Source organism: Equus asinus, chromosome 3 (assembly GCF_041296235.1).
Source record: "Equus asinus isolate D_3611 breed Donkey chromosome 3, EquAss-T2T_v2, whole genome shotgun sequence".
In the NCBI taxonomy this organism is placed as follows: Eukaryota; Metazoa; Chordata; class Mammalia; order Perissodactyla; family Equidae; genus Equus; species Equus asinus.
In genome coordinates this window covers 128,367,448-128,385,121 of record NC_091792.1, presented here as the reverse complement: position 1 = coordinate 128,385,121, position 17,674 = coordinate 128,367,448, and the positions used below count along the sequence as shown (strand labels likewise).

Sequence of the window (17,674 nt, the reverse complement as noted above, 5' to 3'; positions counted from 1 at the left end):
TGTCATGATGCCATTTTGAGGTGTAGATGAGATAATGCATGGAAACAAAACCCGGTACATGGTAGCGCTCCCTAATTCCAATTGTTCTCAATGTTATTTCCCCAAACACGCCAGCTTTACAGAGCTGCTCTCAGCCAGTTTCTCCTGATCCACCTGCCCTCGCAGAGCCCCTGTGGTGTCACTGGGTGCCGGCAGTCTTTGAGGCTTAAGGAGGCTGGACTGCCAGGACATTGTAGGACGCCACCCATCCTGAAGGCTCCTGCACTCAGAATCCACACTTTCGAGTCCTTCTCAAAGTCGAGTATTAGAATCTTGCCTTCATTGCCACCGCGGGAGTGCATGTGGCCGCAATCTAGGCACTGATGTCAACATTTTTAATCAACGCCCTGCTGTTCTTTTGTGCTTGGCAATTGGGAGACAAATAAGCATGGACCAAAAGAATCCTGCCTGCTACTCCAAGTACTAAATTTTATATTAGCTGGATTTGGGTGCATGAATTTAGATTCCCCAACCTGCCTACGTTTCCAGAGTCTCAGTGGCTTCTAGATGTTTTGTACAATTTCTTCTGTCCTCTCTTATCATTTTAAAAATTAAATGAAGAAAAAACCCCAAACCAAACCAAAATGAATCAAGGAAAAGTCAGAAGAGTTTAATTACTAGACTTGCTTTTTGTTTTTATTATCAACAATCAAGTTAATGGTACACTCTTGGAAAACTATATGCACATGTAGAAATATTTCCCTTTTAAATAGAAGCATTCATCATAACACATATAAATAAATTCGAAAATCTGAAACATAACTTATGACGCTTATGTTCACAAACATAGTCCAACAAGAAGAAAAAAAGAAATCAGACAGACATGCACCTGATAACAAAAATATATACCATTGTTTGAACCGTGGTCTCTCTAAACACAAAGGAATTGAACCCGTGAGAACCTTATTACTCCATAAAGACACGCCATAGAGACTACAAGAAGAGAAAAACATTATACGGTCACGTAGAGGAGACGGTCTGTACTGATATTAACACGATACAATTGAGTCACAGAACACAGTTGTAGAAAGACACCAAAAAAGTTAAAGCCTCAACATTCAACTAATATCTATAGTTTGTGCCTTTTAAAACAAAAACCAAAAAACCAAATCCCAACAGATATGTCTAAACTGCGCGAAGAATGGAATCATCTATACAGTCCATCCACCATTCAAGGATGTGAGTCCATTTCGGGTCAACAGAAATGCAAACCGAGATACTTTTGCAAACTTGTGTGTGTGCGCGCCTTTCCCTTGCTCAGTAGATTTCTCTGCAGCCAGTCGCGTGGACTGCAACTGACTCCAACCCAAAGCAGTGCCAAAAAGTTCAGTAAAAGCTGGTGGAAGAAGAAAATGCCGGTGGGTGTGGCGGGAGAGAAAAAAAAGGGAAGAGTTGCGAAATATGAGAGACAGTTTGCAGAGTTTGCGGATGAAAAGGCATCTCACGTATAGGGCATCTTTCCGGGCCGAGTGGCTGCAAAGATTCGGGGTTGGGAGGTGCAACCGTGTGGGGTTCGGATGCGCGAATGGCGTTCGGCGAGGTGGGACAGGCAAGCGGGCGTGACGAAGTCACCTTGGCCGTGGGGACAGTCTGCACGAATCGTCGCCGCAGAGGCCCGAACCCAAGGGCACTAGAGGAAGGGGGGCTGGAAAGCTCCCCTACTCTCCCCAGAGGAGAAGCCCCAAGGGAATCTGTGCTGTCAGGAGGGCGCCAATTTAGGGGTTCACAAGATAGAGCCCTCAGACAGTGCCAAGTGCTGCCTCCCCTTTCCCCCTCTTCTTCTTCCCTTTTTTTTTTTTTTTTTGCATTTAAAAACCTTTTAGGGTTTTTTTTTAAAATTTTTTAATTGTTACAGCCTTACTAATTTTTTTTCTTTAATTTTGGGGGATTTTTTTGTTTTTCTCATTTTCTAAGCAAGTCACTGAGTTGGTTGTGCCCCCAACCCATCTCTCCCTGTCACCTGTTCGGGCCACAGACATACATTCCCCGAGACAGACATACACCCACACGCAGACACAGCCCCCTGAGAGTGCCCCCGAGTCCAGGCCGCGCTGCTCCCAGGCAGCAGGCGGAGCCCTGGCCCGTCTGCGTGTCCCTGAGGCAGGTGCGAAGCCAGGGAAGCGTTTGTTTTGTTTCGGGGTTCAGGATGGGGGTAGGAGTGGGGTTGAAATGGGGGCGACGCCATTTTCTCTTTATTCTTATCGCGATTACTTTAGGCTTTCAATGAAAAAGCCTCGGCAGCAGCGACGACAATAGCCTTGGGCCTACCCGCTCGCCCACTCGCCCGCCCGGCCCGGCTCGCCCGCTGTCGCCGCCGCCGCCGCCGCCGCCGCTGCAGGATCCCAGATCAGAACATACTGCTCTTCACTAAGGCGGCTTTGGCACCGTTGGGTCTTTGGAGCGAAGATAAGACGCTGGCGAAGGGGCCCCCGAGCGAATCCGGGATGGAGGTGATGGGGCCGGGGCCGGGAGCCCAGCCTTGTCCAGGGCCCCCGGCCGCAGCCAGGCCTCCAGCCGCCGCCGCAGCCGCCGCCGCTGCCGCCGCCGCCGCCGCTGCGCCGCCCTTGCCGGGTTCGCCGCCCGGGCCCCCGGGCCCCGCCGCCCCCGGGGCTCCTGCCGGGCTGGGCCCGCCGCCGCCGCCGCCACTCGCCCCGCAGCTGGGAGTAGGGTTGGGGTTGGGGCCCGGGCCCCCAGTGCTGTCCGGGTCGGTGCTCTTGGCCTCTTTGCTCTCGTCGTCCCGGGAGGAATCAGACTTCTTTCCCGAAGAGCCGTTCTTGGCCGCGGCCGCGGCCGCCGCTGCCGCGCGCTCCTGCTTGCGGAACTTGGCGCGGCGGTTCTGGAACCACACCTGGCCGGAGAGGAAAGGAGAGGCGGTGAAGCAGGGGCAGAAAGAAGGACAGGCGAAAAAAGAGCGCGGAGTAGGACGACCCACGTTCCCATTGCAGCTTGTTTTAAATTCCACACGCCGCCGGTACCCCCGCGCGCATCCGGCCCGCCAAGTGTACCCCCAGCCCACCAAGTCTGGCCCACTTTGTTCCTGGTGCATCTTCGGAGAAACTTTCTTAGGGCGATCTGAGCATGCCGGGAAATGGAGGCTTGCAGGAGAGGTAAAAAAGGCCGCAGGTCCCAGAAAGGCCCTAAAATGGAAGCCCTTATTTTGGCGGGCCTTTGCTCAGTCTACTTTTTGAGCCACCCCAAACTCGCCATCGCCCCTAGGCCTCAGGTCTAAAGTTAAACTCTAACTGGTAGAAGGAGGGCGGGGTCTCCGGGTTTGGTGCCTCTGCCCATCTCGGCCTTTGAACATGGGGAAGGGTGCGATGATGCGCACTGCCCCTCCGCTGGGGGGCTCCTCTGGAGAGGCGCCGCGGCCAGCTAGTGAGCGCACCTGTGTCCCTTAGCGCACCTTAGAGTAAACCGCGGTTCCTGACCTTCACAGAGTTAAGTCCCTCTGCGAATCTGATGCAAGTCATTGTTCCCGGGGAAATGCAGTTGTACGCCATGGCTCCAAGTTAAAAGGCTTTTGGCCACAAATACTTATAACATGGGGACAAAGTCTGCACTCCTCCCACAGGGCACTTCCTGTCCCCGAAATGCCTCGCTCATTCACGTCCCAAGGACCCCCGGAATGCCTCCGCAGCGTTAGCTGGTGTGCAAAACACTGTAGCTGTGACTGCGTACCCAAGAGCGCGCTCAGCCACATCGAACTTGGCCTCTCTGTTCAGCCCTGGACCCCAGGCCCCTCTCAAGAGAGGCCCTGGGATTTCAAACCTTCAGTAGCACCACTCGCTCCCCACCATGACACCCCTGTCAGACCGGGTGCGGCGAAGCCGTTCTGTTTCCCGGCGCGCGTACCTGGACTCGCGCCTCGGTGAGGTCGATCTTCAGGGCCAGCTCCTCCCGGGTGTAGATGTCAGGGTAGTGCGTCTCCGCGAAGACCCTCTCCAACTCTTTGAGCTGCGCACTGGTGAAAGTGGTGCGGATGCGCCGCTGCTTGCGCTTCTCGTTGAGGCCGCCGTGGTCGGTGAAGAGTTTGTAAGGAACTGGGGGACAACAGAGGGAACAGAGTGAGCAAAATGGTGTGGAACGCGCAGGCCGCGGAGCTGGACTGTGGGGTCTCCAAGGTCAGGTGGCGCTGGAATAGCCACCGACACCGGCGCGGGAGAGTGGCGGAGAGGAGCTGCCGAGAAAAATCGAGCACATTTGTTATACACGGAAACAGGGGCGCAAACTTGGAGCTTTGGCGGGGTCCCTCCAGGCACCAGCGCCTTCGGGTGGGTTGAAATAGCGCGTTGGAGACCGCTGAGGGCCGGGACTCGGGAAAATGCTTTGATAAGGAAAAAATCAAAGAGGAAGAAAGTCCGAAAACATCAGTCGGAATATCAGGGAACTAGGGAAGAAGTTAGCAAACAGTCCCACTGTTGGAACTTTTCAGTTCTCCGAAGTTGACCCGGCCCAAAAGTTGGGGTAGAGTGCTGCAAAAAAATAATAAATTAAAGAAATAATCATAAAAATGACCAGCCGAAGAGGTGTGAGCTGCTGTCTGTTCTTAAAAAAAAAAGAGACACTGCCAGTAATGAGCTTTACTCTTTGTTATTTAATTATTTTCTAAGCTTTACGTCTCATCGCAAAGTAAATAAATTATGCCTATCATTTTGGCAGCTTAAGATAATTTTGTTGGCGGTTCGGGTGTGACTAGGATAGTGTAACCCTGTAAGTGAATTACCCCTCCCTGCAATCGCTTCTAACGTGATAAATTCTTTCATTTGTGTAAGCAAATTTCGTTTGGTAAATACTAAACACATTTCCATTTTCAAATGCAATCAAGGCTTCCTATATACGAGCGGAAAGGCGGCTTCCTCCGCTGAGAAAGCTGACGGTCCTTACCTGCGGCGTACGGACTGCTCTGGTGGTCCCTGAGGGTGCCGAGGCTGCAGGATCCCGGCGTGAGGGACGGGCAGCCGGACGTGGCCCCAAAAGTGGTCCTTATCGGGTTATACTGGAAGCCACTGGCCTGGCTGCAGGAACTGAAGTCAGCATAGGCTGAAGCCAGGCTCGAGGTGTCCATCCCAGCCATACAGGACTCGTAGGCAGAGGAATTGAGGTAAGAATATTCCATTTTATACATTGAAAAGGCTCTGGATGGCTCAGCCAAGTGGAAAAATGAAATAAAAGATGGGTATGGAGAAGGTGGCTGGAGTGGGGAGATGTGCACAGCTCAACGCCTGCCTCCAAACTGGCCTCCTTACTACCAGCAGAGCCTAGTTTTATGAAAAAGCCTCCTATGAGATGCCTTGTCTGAGGTCTCTAGAGCATATAGTCCTCATAATAAACTTGGCTCTTTCCACTTGGACAATAGCAAAGCGGTTGGTCTTATTGCTGGCGCTTTTTACATGACAATAACTCATCCGTCTATTGGGCTGGCACTGGGGAACTGAGCTGTCCAACCTCCCTATCATTGATTCCTGCATCTCTAATTAGAATTTAATACCACACCATTACGCACTGAGCCCCTGATCCTCCCTTCTAACCAGCTCCCTGCCCTTTAATTCAATCACACTACTTGGAAATAATGAAAGTTGGGTGACGATTCTCCCTGATCCAATTTCCCCGAGCTTTTAAGCCTTTTTAACTGATCATATACCTTAGGCATAAATTGAGATAGTGTGTGTGTTTTCCCCCGTCTTCGTCCTCTCTTTTTTTTCCCTTGGTTAGAGAGAAGAAACCTTGATGTCATAGAAAACCTGTTTTGTAAGAGCGTTACACGCTCAATTTAACAACAAGCCTACCCCCCGAAGTGCATGAAATGTTATAAAGGACTGGGACATTGGCAAGACTCAGGCGCCCTGTAACATGGAGTAAGTGGGCCAAGGGGGTTTATGTGAACGATAAGCGGATTTCTTTAAAATACACCTGGTGGAGGGGGTAGAAAAAAAGAGCATCTTATAAATTGCATTTCTTGTCGCGGCTTAATGTGCTTTTCTAGAGACTCAGCTTACACAGCCGCTTAAAAAGCAAAAGAACATCTGAGTAAAGCTCTTGAATGTAAAACATCTGGGTTCTCAACCGATGGCTTCTTTGCGCTCAGCTCTGTGTCTTTCTGCATTAGCGCGAGGTTAGCATTTTGTTGGTTTGGAGGTTCTGTGCGATTGTTCGTTTTAATTACGCCGTCACTCTCAAGCGAGCATGAAGGGTCCCCAAATGTGTCTCCTCTTCCCTCCCTCTTGGGTGCTCTTCCTCTTTTTTCGCCTCCACATTTTCAGGTGCCCACAATCCCCCACACACCCGGGCCTTCGAAAAGAGGGCTACTATCTGTTTGCCCTTTAAGTTTGCTGACTGTAGTGAGCGAAATCCTTGCTCTTTAAATGCCCAAGCTCCAGGTCGGGCACTTTTCTTGTCCAACTCTTCAGGCTCTTGGGTGCTGGCAGCGAGGCACAGACAAAGAAGCGAGCCGTGATTTGTGGACCTCGGTAGCCGCATGATTTAAGCGGAGGGTAATTTTCATTTGGTTCGTTAGGCTCTAGCAGAATAAGGGAAACTATTTCATTAAATCCTTCCTCTCGGTGGACAAGAGGGGGAATGCTTAGTTGAATCGCCGTGTGGTGTAAACAAACCCTGGATATTTTATATGAATTAAATGTGTAGATAATTAGTTTTATTGCATTCATTACCCCCTTTATGTGCTCTGTAACAAGTCAGTAATTAAAGTAACAAACTCATAAAGTCTTTATAGGGGCATTTAGGCGTTCAGTGTTCGCCAAACTAAGTGGTTTAATTCGATGCTAGTGCCGGGGAGTGGATGGGCGCCCGCTCTCCACTGCCACTGTGTTTTATTGCGCACTGAACTGCAGCGGACGCCGTAATGGATTAAACAGGGGGACAGCGGCCCCCCAGCCTTGTGCTTCTCGGCTGGCTGAGTTTCAGGCTGGTTTCAGGTGATGGCGCGTCCTCGGGAAGTGAGGAAGCGCTAACGTCGGGAGTGCAGGCAGCCGGACCCGCCGAGGAGCCCGGTGATAGTTTTATGGGGAGAGCTGATAGTTTTATTGCAGTTGTATGTTGTACAATGCGTATTTGATAAAGAAGGGCCCTTGGTGACCAGTGTGCACTTTTTTGTGCACGGGGGTGAAATGAAAATAAATGTGTACAAGGTTTTACTGCGGCGGGAAACAAATTGCAACGCTCTAAATGGTTTTTCTTTATGGTCACCAGACAAGAGGAGAAAAGAGATGCAAACATCTGTCTTCAGTCCCCTAAACCTAAAGGCCAGCAAAGACGGATGCGAATCCAAGTGTTATTACAGTGGGGATTTATCTTTATTTATTCCGCTCTCATGAATATGAATCTGCATTTGGAACGGGAGGTGGCTGTGCCCCCTTGGACGCTACACATGGAATTTCCCCACCCTTACTTACCCTCCCTGAAGGGGGGTGGGGTGGAGGTTGTCAAGCACAAGGGTGAGATTGTCCAAGTTTCTCGAATCCCTCCGACTTTTGGGGGGTGCTTCCTGGTTTTCCGAACGCGACCCCGCCGCCTAGGCCCCCACTCGCGGGATATGGATTCGGGGAACACTGGCCCGGGTGGCGCCCCACCAGCCCCCTCCTTCACTGCTTATGTGAGGTTGGAGTGCGTTTCTCTGCAGAAGAGAGTGGCATGGGGAGTCCGGGAGGGGATGCATTTTGGCTTCAAGGCCATACTTGGCAATAACCGGGCTCACACCGCTCTTGGCGCCCGCGCCTCAGTGCACCAGGGCTTGTCTCCGCCGGGTATAGAGGGCGCACGCTCTGCCCAGAAAGCTCCATCCTGGCCCGGCGCCGCTAGTCTGCGCCTGGGCCCTGGCCCTACGCCGGACCCGAGTGCAGGGCAAGTCCACCTTGGGTCCTAATTCTCAGACAGTCCCCAGGCCACGTAGCCAGTGGGGCGGAGGCAGGCTGCGTCTCTGGAGTGTGCGAGGAGCTGGGAGCAGCGGGGATTATTTCCGGCAGTTTTTGAGAATGGCTCTTAGGTGAACGTGTAAAATTTGCGGATTTAGTTAGTGCCGGGAGGCAGCTCCTGTGCGCAGGGGATGTTGGGGTGGGGAGTGCGATGTGCAGTTCAGGGGAACTCGGTGTTGAAGAGGCATCTTAGGGTGACACCAGGAGAAGCCGAGGGAGCCGGGCGAGAACTCCGCCAAGAGCCGAGGACTAGGGAAGTGTGAGGCCCCATGGGGTGCAGGTGCCTGGGAGGGCGGGCGAGGGGTAGGCTCAGCAGGAGCCAGTGCTGGGCACCGCCTCGCGCTCCCTGCCACCCCTCAGCCCCCCCCCGGGGCTCGATGTCTTCCTGCCCTGCTGTCCCGGGCGCCCACTTCTCCCAGGTGCCCCGGCCTGGCCTCCGCGTCTCTCCAGGCGCCCCCTGGTGCCCGGCATCGCCCGCTCAGGGTGCTGTGCGCCTCCTCTTTGTGCGAAGAGACTTTTCAGCGCCGGGACCTCACGGTCGGATGAGCAAACGCGCTTGACTTCATTTTCCCCTTTGTAGGCCTTGTAGGTTTATTTTGTTCAGTGTCACCGTCCTCCTCCCCACCCTACCCCCACCATCCCTGGCCGGTCGTCCCCTCCGTTGGTCTTTTGTGGCCCTGGGTCCTGCTTCTGCTCCTGAGATGAAAGGCTTGCGGGGCTGGGCCAGGCCAGAGCCCCAGCCCCAGCGCCCTGTTTTGTTCGCGTTGTGCTTTCTACACGCGAGCTTTCCCCTAAAAGTTGTACCAAATGGTTAATTTAATTACTCCAACTATAGCCCAACTGCTTCAGCAGCCTCCACCACGCGTCTGGGAGGACAAAAAGGAACCATCTATAAGAAATAATCTAATAAAAGTGAAGTGTAGAAAAACCCCTCCTGATTTTCAACCGGCACAAATAGAATTAGAGCTTCAGCATCCTTTTCCCAAACAGACCTTTTGTCCAGATCACAACTTCAGCCAACCAGCAGTGTGTACAGTGCCTGCTATTTATTTTAATAGAGGCGGGTAGGTAGCGAGATGGATTGATAGATGAATGGCCGCACAGATAGATGGATGGTTTGATCCATCTTCCTCTGACTTCCCTGTCTTAATATGTGTACATGGTAGATTTTTTTCCCCTGCCAATTTTCTGAATCAGTAATGGAAAGGCAACGCTATGTGGTTAAAAGGAAAAAAAAAAAAAAGGCCATTTAAAGCACAAAAAGGGGAAGAGACTACCACATATACACCATGAGAAAAAAAAAATGTTTACAAGCTACCCAGTACCAAATGAAAAAGGTTGAAAGTTTAAAAGAAACTTTTCTTTCCTTTTCTTTGCCATTCATAGGAGGGTTTCTTTTTCTTCTTTTTTTCCTTGAAAGTCAGAAACAATGTTAGAAGTCAAGGAAACAAAACAGCAAACAAAATGCCATTGTATTGTAGTAGCAATTCATGGGAAGACGCTTGTCAGCCTCCTAATGCCTCACTCCTAGGAGGAGTGTTTTACCGCAGGCAGAGCACAGTAACATGGGAATGAATAAAATATTAAAGACCAGTGAGAGTTTCAGAGGAATTTTCTTTTTGATTGCTTTATTTGATGCTGCATCCAAATTATACCAGCACAACGAGGTCACCGCCTAGCAAAGACTCAACTCAGAACCAACAGTTCCCTCAACCAGAGAATTAAAAGGCAAGATTTGTCCTCAGGTTTCTCCAAAAAGATTCATGCAGACGGTAGCCTTTCCCACTCACCTGCACTAAGAAAATAACCTAGACGGGATTTACTGGGATACCATTTCCCCAGAACATAAAGCACACCAGCCACAGCATCCGCAACCATGAAGATCCAGCAGTATAAACATTCTCCCAGCATTTTAGAATTCTTACCACATTTTCCATTTGCCTACCAACTGTAATACACATGTTTCATAACAGAAACTCTTTGTCTTTCTGGTAACTAACTTCCTGGCATTGTGAGGCTAACAATTATTAATTGATTGACAACAGTGTATGCAAAGCAATTAACACAATTCTTGGCACCTGGAAAGACTCCAGTGACTGTTAACTGTTGTGTTATGATGATGGTGATGATGATAATGGTAATGATGATGATGATGATGATGATAATGATGTTGGTAGAGTCTCCTTGAGTTGCATATTAAACACTTCACTTTGGAATTTAGATGGTGGATGGACATTGTCTTTCCTATTGCATGTTTATAGTGCATGCGGAAGAAGGTAGACAAATCAAAGAACAGGCTCTAGGATATCAAATGGGAGAAGATAAAGCAACCAGACAGAAAACTTCCATCTTTTAGGAATTTACTGGGAGGCATGTATGTATATAAGTTAATTATATGTTTTGTCTTACATTATATACAGTATTTATGCATGACTAATGTGGTGCCTTACTCCTGTATGTAAATACGGTATGTTCAGGGTCATGTCACTTTAAAAGGCATTTCCCCTGGGCTAGCTGTGTGGGTTTGGGTTGGAACTTTATGGCTAACACATAGATGATGTTTCTGTATTTAGAGTAACTTTGGAGGCACCCCATGTGTAAGTGCTATGCTCTGTGTAGGTGATGAGGTGCAGATCCCCTGTATGCATCCTTTTAAGGACATTATCGTGGAAGAGCCCTGCTCTATTTCTCTCTTCCATCTCCCCCACCCCATCCTCAATACTATGATTAGCAGAAGGGGCTGCCTGTTACCTTTTTTGCTGGAATTTAGTTAATAGTAGTAACATCTGCTGGGCTGGTGGCGGGGGAAGACGTGGGGCATTTGATCAGAGTCACAGATGTAAAAGTGACATCTGCTTGTAACAAAGAAAGGAGAAACAAAATTAAATTAGGCAGGGAGGCCTCTCTGTCTGAACCAAAAAAAAACCCAAAACTATTTGAGAAAGAAGGGGGGAAAGTCATCACAAGCTCTGACAAAGCTTGCAGGGTGCAGAAGAGCACTTGTGGAGAGGATCATGATTTTCTGGACTGGCAGCTGCAAGAATAACTGGAGTAGCAACATCCTAAGGTAGTGATGTCCTGAGACCTTGAAGGCATCTTCTTATGCTCCAAAGAAAGGGATCAAGTATGATGATACTTCTCAGCTGAGCAATGTCCCGACGGGTGTGAATATAATATGGATTGAGAAATCATTTTCAGGTTGAAGAAGGAAGAGGGTAAGGACAAAGACTCTAGGGTTAAGAAATATCCCAGTATATCTTGGGATGAGTTTGGGCAGAAACAGATTTTCATTTCATAGCTATATTAAAACTCCAAAGAATGAGCCATTTTTCACTAGGCTTATACATTTCATTTGGCACTTAAAACTGCCCACATGGTGCCTGAAATAGGACTCAATTTGGGGGGTGGCATACAGAGGCAATATACTTACCATCCTCCCAACCATTGTGCTAGGAAAACCGCAAGTGTTACAAAGGGGCATCCTTTTCTTTTCTTTTCCTATAATGATTTCCTAAATTTCTCCTAGTGGAACAGATTACAATAGCTATATGTCAGTTAATTTCACAGTGATAACAGGAGACACTGTTTCCCTCAACTTCCTACTTTCCAGTCTATAAACTGATCAACATCTGTGCCCACTTGCTCCTCCGTTGTTACTGCTGAGTGCAGGAGGGGAGCCTATTTTAACCTAAAGCCAATCCCTCCACCGTGCTCTGGAGGCCAGTCTCTTCCACTGGCTCAGGGACCTTACTCAATTCCTCCTCTCATGGATCTTCAAACTCTCATGTTCATCTGGACATATCCCGTTGCCATCTAAACATGCTTAAGTTACACTCATACTAATAACCAACCAAGGGACACTATTTTCTTTTTTGGCCACTCTCTACCCTTGCCCCCCACCCCCAACCACCACTTATCTCTCTTCTCCCTTTTACAGTCAAACATCTTGAAGGACTTCTCTCTCTCTCTCTTTTTTTTTTTTTTTTTTTGAGGAAGATTAGTCCTGAGCTAACATCTGTGCCAATCTTCCTCTACTTTATATGTGCGACACCTGCCACAGCATGGCTTGATGAGCAGTGTGTAGATCCGCAACTGGGATCTGAACCGGCGAACACCAGGCCGCTGAAGCTGAGTGTGCAAACTTAAGTGCTACGCCACCGGGCCAGCCCCAGGTGTTCTCTTCTTATTGTCTTTATTTCTTTACTTCTCAATCACTCCATAGCTTCCTCCAATATGACTTCCACCACTCTTGCACAAATTAAACATTTCTCATTAAGATCACCAAATACACTGGGGATTTTTCAGTCACTAGGGCTGTTTAACAAATATTTTCAGTTCTCCTCATTTCTAGGCACAAAGTAAGATGTCAATTCCCTACCCCCTAGAAGTTAGATATGGCCATGTGACTTGCTTTGGCCAATGAAAATTGAATGGAAGTGTAAAGAATGACTTCCAGGTGGAAGCCTTAAGAGCTAGTGTCTAAATCTCTACCCTCTTTCTTTTGCCCTATTTTATGGCAGCTGACAGAGCTCCAGATGGTGGCTGCTTTGTCAACCTGAGATCTGGAGTGGGGATGCCATGGACCCATAATGGACATGTAGTTTCTTAGGTTATCAGAGAGGGCTTCTAGAAGAGGCGAGATTGTCTATCCAGGGTACTAGAAGGTGAATAGGAATGAGCAAATAAAATGGTGGTAAGTGGAAAAGGAGGAATCTCCAGGCATAGGAGCCAGTGATAGTTAGAGTCCAAAGCCGGAGAGAGCATGGAGTGTTGGGGAATCTATAAATAGTTCAGTGTTGTCTTCTGTTAGAGTGGAGAGATGAGGGGACACACAAAGAGAGTGATGAGATGGAAGACAGGGGAAATAGGCTGGAATCAGTTCCTGTATGACTATGAATGCAGTTCAGTATGATTCAGAGGGAGAGGGAATAAGAGAAGAAAAGCCAAGAGACAAATCAGGAGGCGGTGGCCCTATTCTAGGCAAGAAATGGTGGATACCTAAGCCAAGAGAATGGCAATGTAGGGTAAAGAGAAGTAAAGGGATTCCAAAGATGTTTGAGAAGTAGTCTGAGAACAGGTAGAGTCTACAATTCTTCTGCCCAGTGCTGGGATTTCAGGGCACTCAAGAGGATATCTCAGAACAAAAACTCTCTCCCATATCTGCTGGCAAGATCTTCACTCCTCTAACTTGGGTTACAGATCCTCATTAACTTGCTTACTTCTCTGGCTTTGGTAGCACTTGATGGTATCAACCATTCATTCATTAATTCAGTCAGTCCATATTTATTAAATACCTACTATGTCCTAGAAATCTGCTCTTAGAGTAGAAGTGGTTCAAATATTGTCTTGAAAGCTGACTTTTGAGATGAAGGAAACCCAAGGACTGCAGGCTTCTGATTGGAGGGTGAGCCACTGGACTGAAAGTAAAGCCCCCCCCATAGTACAACCTGGGGAAGCTAGGGCACTGAATTTGCAGGGGCCAGCACTCCACACTGGACTGGCCATCAGAACTGTTGCCACCCAATCTGGGGAAAGATCTTAGTTGCCCCAGTGATTGGGATAAGAAGTTGTGTGGTCCTTTTAAGTCCTAACATTCTGTTAATTGCTTTTTTTTTTTTGCCTGAGAACCTCCTTTACATATATTTCTATATGAGAGAAAGAATATAAGGGCAGTGTGTTTAGTGGGAAATTAAAGGAGGTATTTAGAGGTTAGGGAAGAGCGCAACATGGAGAACAGGAGAGAGGAGGGTGATTGCCCTCCGTTCCTCCATCCTTTAGGTGAAGGTTTAGATTTTGTATGTTATCCCTCCTGGGAGTATTTTCTAATGAGGGTGCCAAAAGCCAGGTATCCTAGAAAGAAGCACTGATGGTGAAATGACAGGCATCCTAGAAGCGGGAGTAGCTATTTTAGGTGGCATTTCCCTGTGTCACTGCTGTCGCATCTAGTTGGTATCCATTTCCTCCACCCACAAGCAAAGCTTGCCTAGTTCCTGGTAGTCAAGGCTCTATGTTGCCTCTGTCATACACAGAATTAATTCCAATAACATGGCCTTGCATCTGAGTCAGCCAGCGAGCTAAATGAGAGATGTGTCGGGAACACTGGAGTCATTCACTGTCTTACACTGCTCAGCCCTGAAATATATATAAAACTGCATGAGAATTCTAAAACTTCTGAAAATATTTTCCTTTCTGGGTTTTCAAAAGATCCTGTTGTTGTTGTTTGTTAGTATCATTTTGTTTTATTTAGGAAGTTTGTTGGTTTTGCCAGTAATATGCTGCAGCATCATGCATTTTAATGTGAGTTTCAGCTGATTCAGAATTTAGAAGCAAATGTAATCCAGTACTCAGGGACAGGCACCACGTGTCCTAGACCTCAGGAGCCAGAGACAATAAAATGGTTACAGTGATGCATGTTTGTAGTATTTCCCCAGTTAAATGTAATGGAGAATATTAATTCTCTTCTTAAACACACATTTCTTCTCTCTTCCTTTCCCTCTCTCCCATCCCCTCCCCTCCCTCCCTCTCTCTCTCATTTGTTTACACATTTGTTGTTTGTTACACAGCAGCCTAGAGAATTATGACACTGAGGGTTCTAATCACAAACTCACTCCTAACTCTCCCGCTTATTCATAAACCTTCACCATTTGAGACTGGGCTTGAGGAAGAGGAGGAGGAAGAGAGATTTTTAAGAAGAGGCAGGGAGGCTGCTAGGAGGGAAGTCGGACATAATAATGGACAAAACAGCACAGCGAGTCACACAAGAGACTACAGAGCAGAGGCCAACAGCTTTAACCCAAACCCCAGGGAAACCTCTTGAATGAACAGTGTTAACCGCTGAGAGGTGAGCCACAAAGTGCCAAACAACCCCAGGGTGGGGCCAGACCCTGCCCTTCCAGAGGCTGAGTTGAGGCCAGACTGGGCTTCTTGGGCTTGCCTTGGCCAGGCCCACATTCCTGGGGCAAATTCCTTATTTAGTAGCAATTGGGCAAGAACCCTCCCACCATCTGATGAAAACCGCTGATATCCGAGGGAATCACTCATTCTGCCCCCTCATCCTCTGTGCATGGAGAGGGGGCAACAAAACCTCCCCAAGGGGGGTTAATGACCGCTCTTGGGAGGTAGTCAGGTCAGAGCAGACTGCCCAACAGAGGGAGAACTGTGAAGTGGCCAGAGCTGGCTGCGGGTGCCCTCTGCCTATTTTCATTGTGAATTACTTTTTTTCCCTTATTTCAAAGTAATAAACACCCATTATAGAAAATGTTAAGACACATTTTCCTTAAAAAGAGATAAATACTTTAACTTTCTTATATAACTTTCCAGTCCTTTCTCTCCATGTGCAAATATAAATTTTTTAAAAATGGGAAACATACTCTATGGACTGCTTTGTAACCTCCCTTTCCTCCTAAGTTGTGTATCGTGAACACCTTCCCATATCATGAAATGTTCTACCAGATCATTTTTTATGGCTATATGGTATTCCACTGTATGATAAGCCGTAGTTTATTTAGTCAGCTCTGTTCTGTGGGACATTTAGTTTGCTTCTAATTAGTAAAGTATGTTAAAAACACTACTCCGGACACCCTGTTAGCTAAATCTCTGTGCATATCTACATGACTTGCTTAGGATTAATTCCTGAATGTGGAATTCTTTAATCAAAGAATACACATTTTTTAAAAAGCCTTGGACACATGTAGCAAAATTGCCTTCCAGGAAAGTGGTACCTTCTTCTATTTGCAGAGCAGAATATGACACTATCTGCTTTCCAATACTCGCCAACATCATGTAGTACCATTAAAAAAAGTTTTGCCCACCTTCTTCCTACTGTGCTGTTATAATTGAGCAAAAATTCTTAAGAGGAGAAGCTGCCTGAAGAAACCAGTGATCCTATAGAAAAGAAGGAAAACAGGGATAGGTAATTTTTAAGGATAACAGAGACCTATAGGAATAGAATCAAAATGCCAATGTCCAGCTTTGTTTAAAAAAGCAAAATCTAATGATGAAAAAGGGGCCTTTTTCTTATGTTTAGAACTAGAGGATAAAAGGGATAAATTCACTACTTGGGACTGATTTTTTAAGTGTTGAGAAATGATAAAGAAAGCATCATAAAACTCCAATTTTAATTTTGTCTTTTCTGTCAAAGAGGATGAGCTCCAGAATGGAAAGTATTAGTATGAACATTAGTGACAGAGACCAGAGCCCCTTGTGGTCAGAGTGACTGTGAAGGGTCCTGACCACTTTAACGAGTTCCACAAGGTCTCTATCCTGGGGGCCTGAGAGAACTTGCCGTTGAGATCGCCGGGTGGTGGTTGTTTGGTGGTTGGTGATATTTGTGGAACTGTGGGGGATGAAAGAGGAATGGAAAGATTGCTCTTCTGGAAAGCACTTACATTTTCAGAGAGGGAAGGAATGAGGGTTCCGAAAACAACAGACTGGTGAACTCAATAACAATTTCAAGTAAAATTCTAGATTGGTTAAAAAAATTATTATGGGAAATTTCCCACATATACAAAGGGTAGAAAACAATATAAAGAAAGCATCATGAACCTGTCATCCAGATACAATTATCGACTCATGGCCAATCTTGTTTTACCACCCCCTCCTCCCCATCACCCTCCGACATTCTGGCCCCCACTGCCTCCCTGACTAGGTTGTTTCGAGGCAAATCTAAGGCTTCATATCATTTCCTCCTTAAATATTTCGGTATTGTACCTAAAACATAAGGACTGTTTTCTAAAAATACATAAGCACAGCGCCATTATCACACCAAAAATATTAATTACAATTTCTTAATATCTTCAAATATCTAATGTTCAATTTTCCCTCATTGTCTCACAAAAGTTGTTTGAATCAGAATCCAAACAAGGTCCACACATTGCCTTTGAGTTTTATGTCCCTTGTCTCTTTTGATCTATAAGTCTCTCCCCACCTTTTTTCCTTGCAATTTATTTTAGAGGAAAAGCATTATGTGTACTATAGAATTATTCAGGATTTGGCTGATAGCCTCCCCATGGTGGTGTTTAATCCTCACCCTTATTATTTACTGTCAACTGGTAGTTAAGAGGCTTCATCAGATCTGGGTTTGATTTTTAGCAAGAATACCTCATAGGTAGTGCTGTATACTTGTTAGTGCCCCATAGCAGGAGGCAGGTTGTCTCTCTTTTTATGATGTCAGGTTTGATCTGTGGGGTTGGAGTATTATCAGCTGGAATCATCCATTGTAAAGTTCCTGATGAGTTTTTTATCCAATGATTTTAGGAGCCATTGATTAGCATTCCCAAGATTACATGATTTCATTCATTTAAGGGGTGCAAATGCTTAATATTCTAATAATACCATTTTTTGTTAATTTATTAGCTAGAATACTTCTATAAAGAAAAAACCATTTTTAATAATTACTTGGTATCAGAGGTATGGTTGGTATGGTAAGGTATAGCATGTTAAGATAAATGCTGAATTATTTCCCTCTATTTACCAGTTGTCAGAATAATGGGTTTGTTCCCTGGTGTCCTTCTAAGATCATCAGTGGGCTTTTTTGTTTGTTTTGGTTTTGGTGTGTGTGTGTGTGTGTGTGTGTGTAGTGTTTGTTTTTTTTTTTTTTTTACAGCATTATGAACTTGTGGATCTAAATTATGTATTTTCTTTCACTGCAGTATTATTCTTATTTATGCTCAAATTATCCCAACTTTGACCAGTGGAAGCCTTTCCAG

At 46.8% G+C, this 17,674-nt stretch overlaps 1 protein-coding gene across 1 annotated transcript; it reads right to left on the bottom strand.

The window, feature by feature from the left end:
- Nucleotides 1–656: 656 nt before the first annotated feature.
- On the bottom strand, nt 657–5,441 carry PHOX2B (paired like homeobox 2B). The gene is made up of 3 exons (XM_044766683.2): nt 4,924–5,441; nt 3,892–4,079; nt 657–2,887 (listed from the first exon to the last, which is right to left on the bottom strand). The coding sequence occupies exons 1-3, from the start codon at nt 5,162–5,164 to the stop codon at nt 2,387–2,389; spliced, it is 930 nt and encodes a 309-aa protein (XP_044622618.2). The 5' UTR covers nt 5,165–5,441; the 3' UTR covers nt 657–2,386.
- Nucleotides 5,442–17,674: the final 12,233 nt, after the last annotated feature.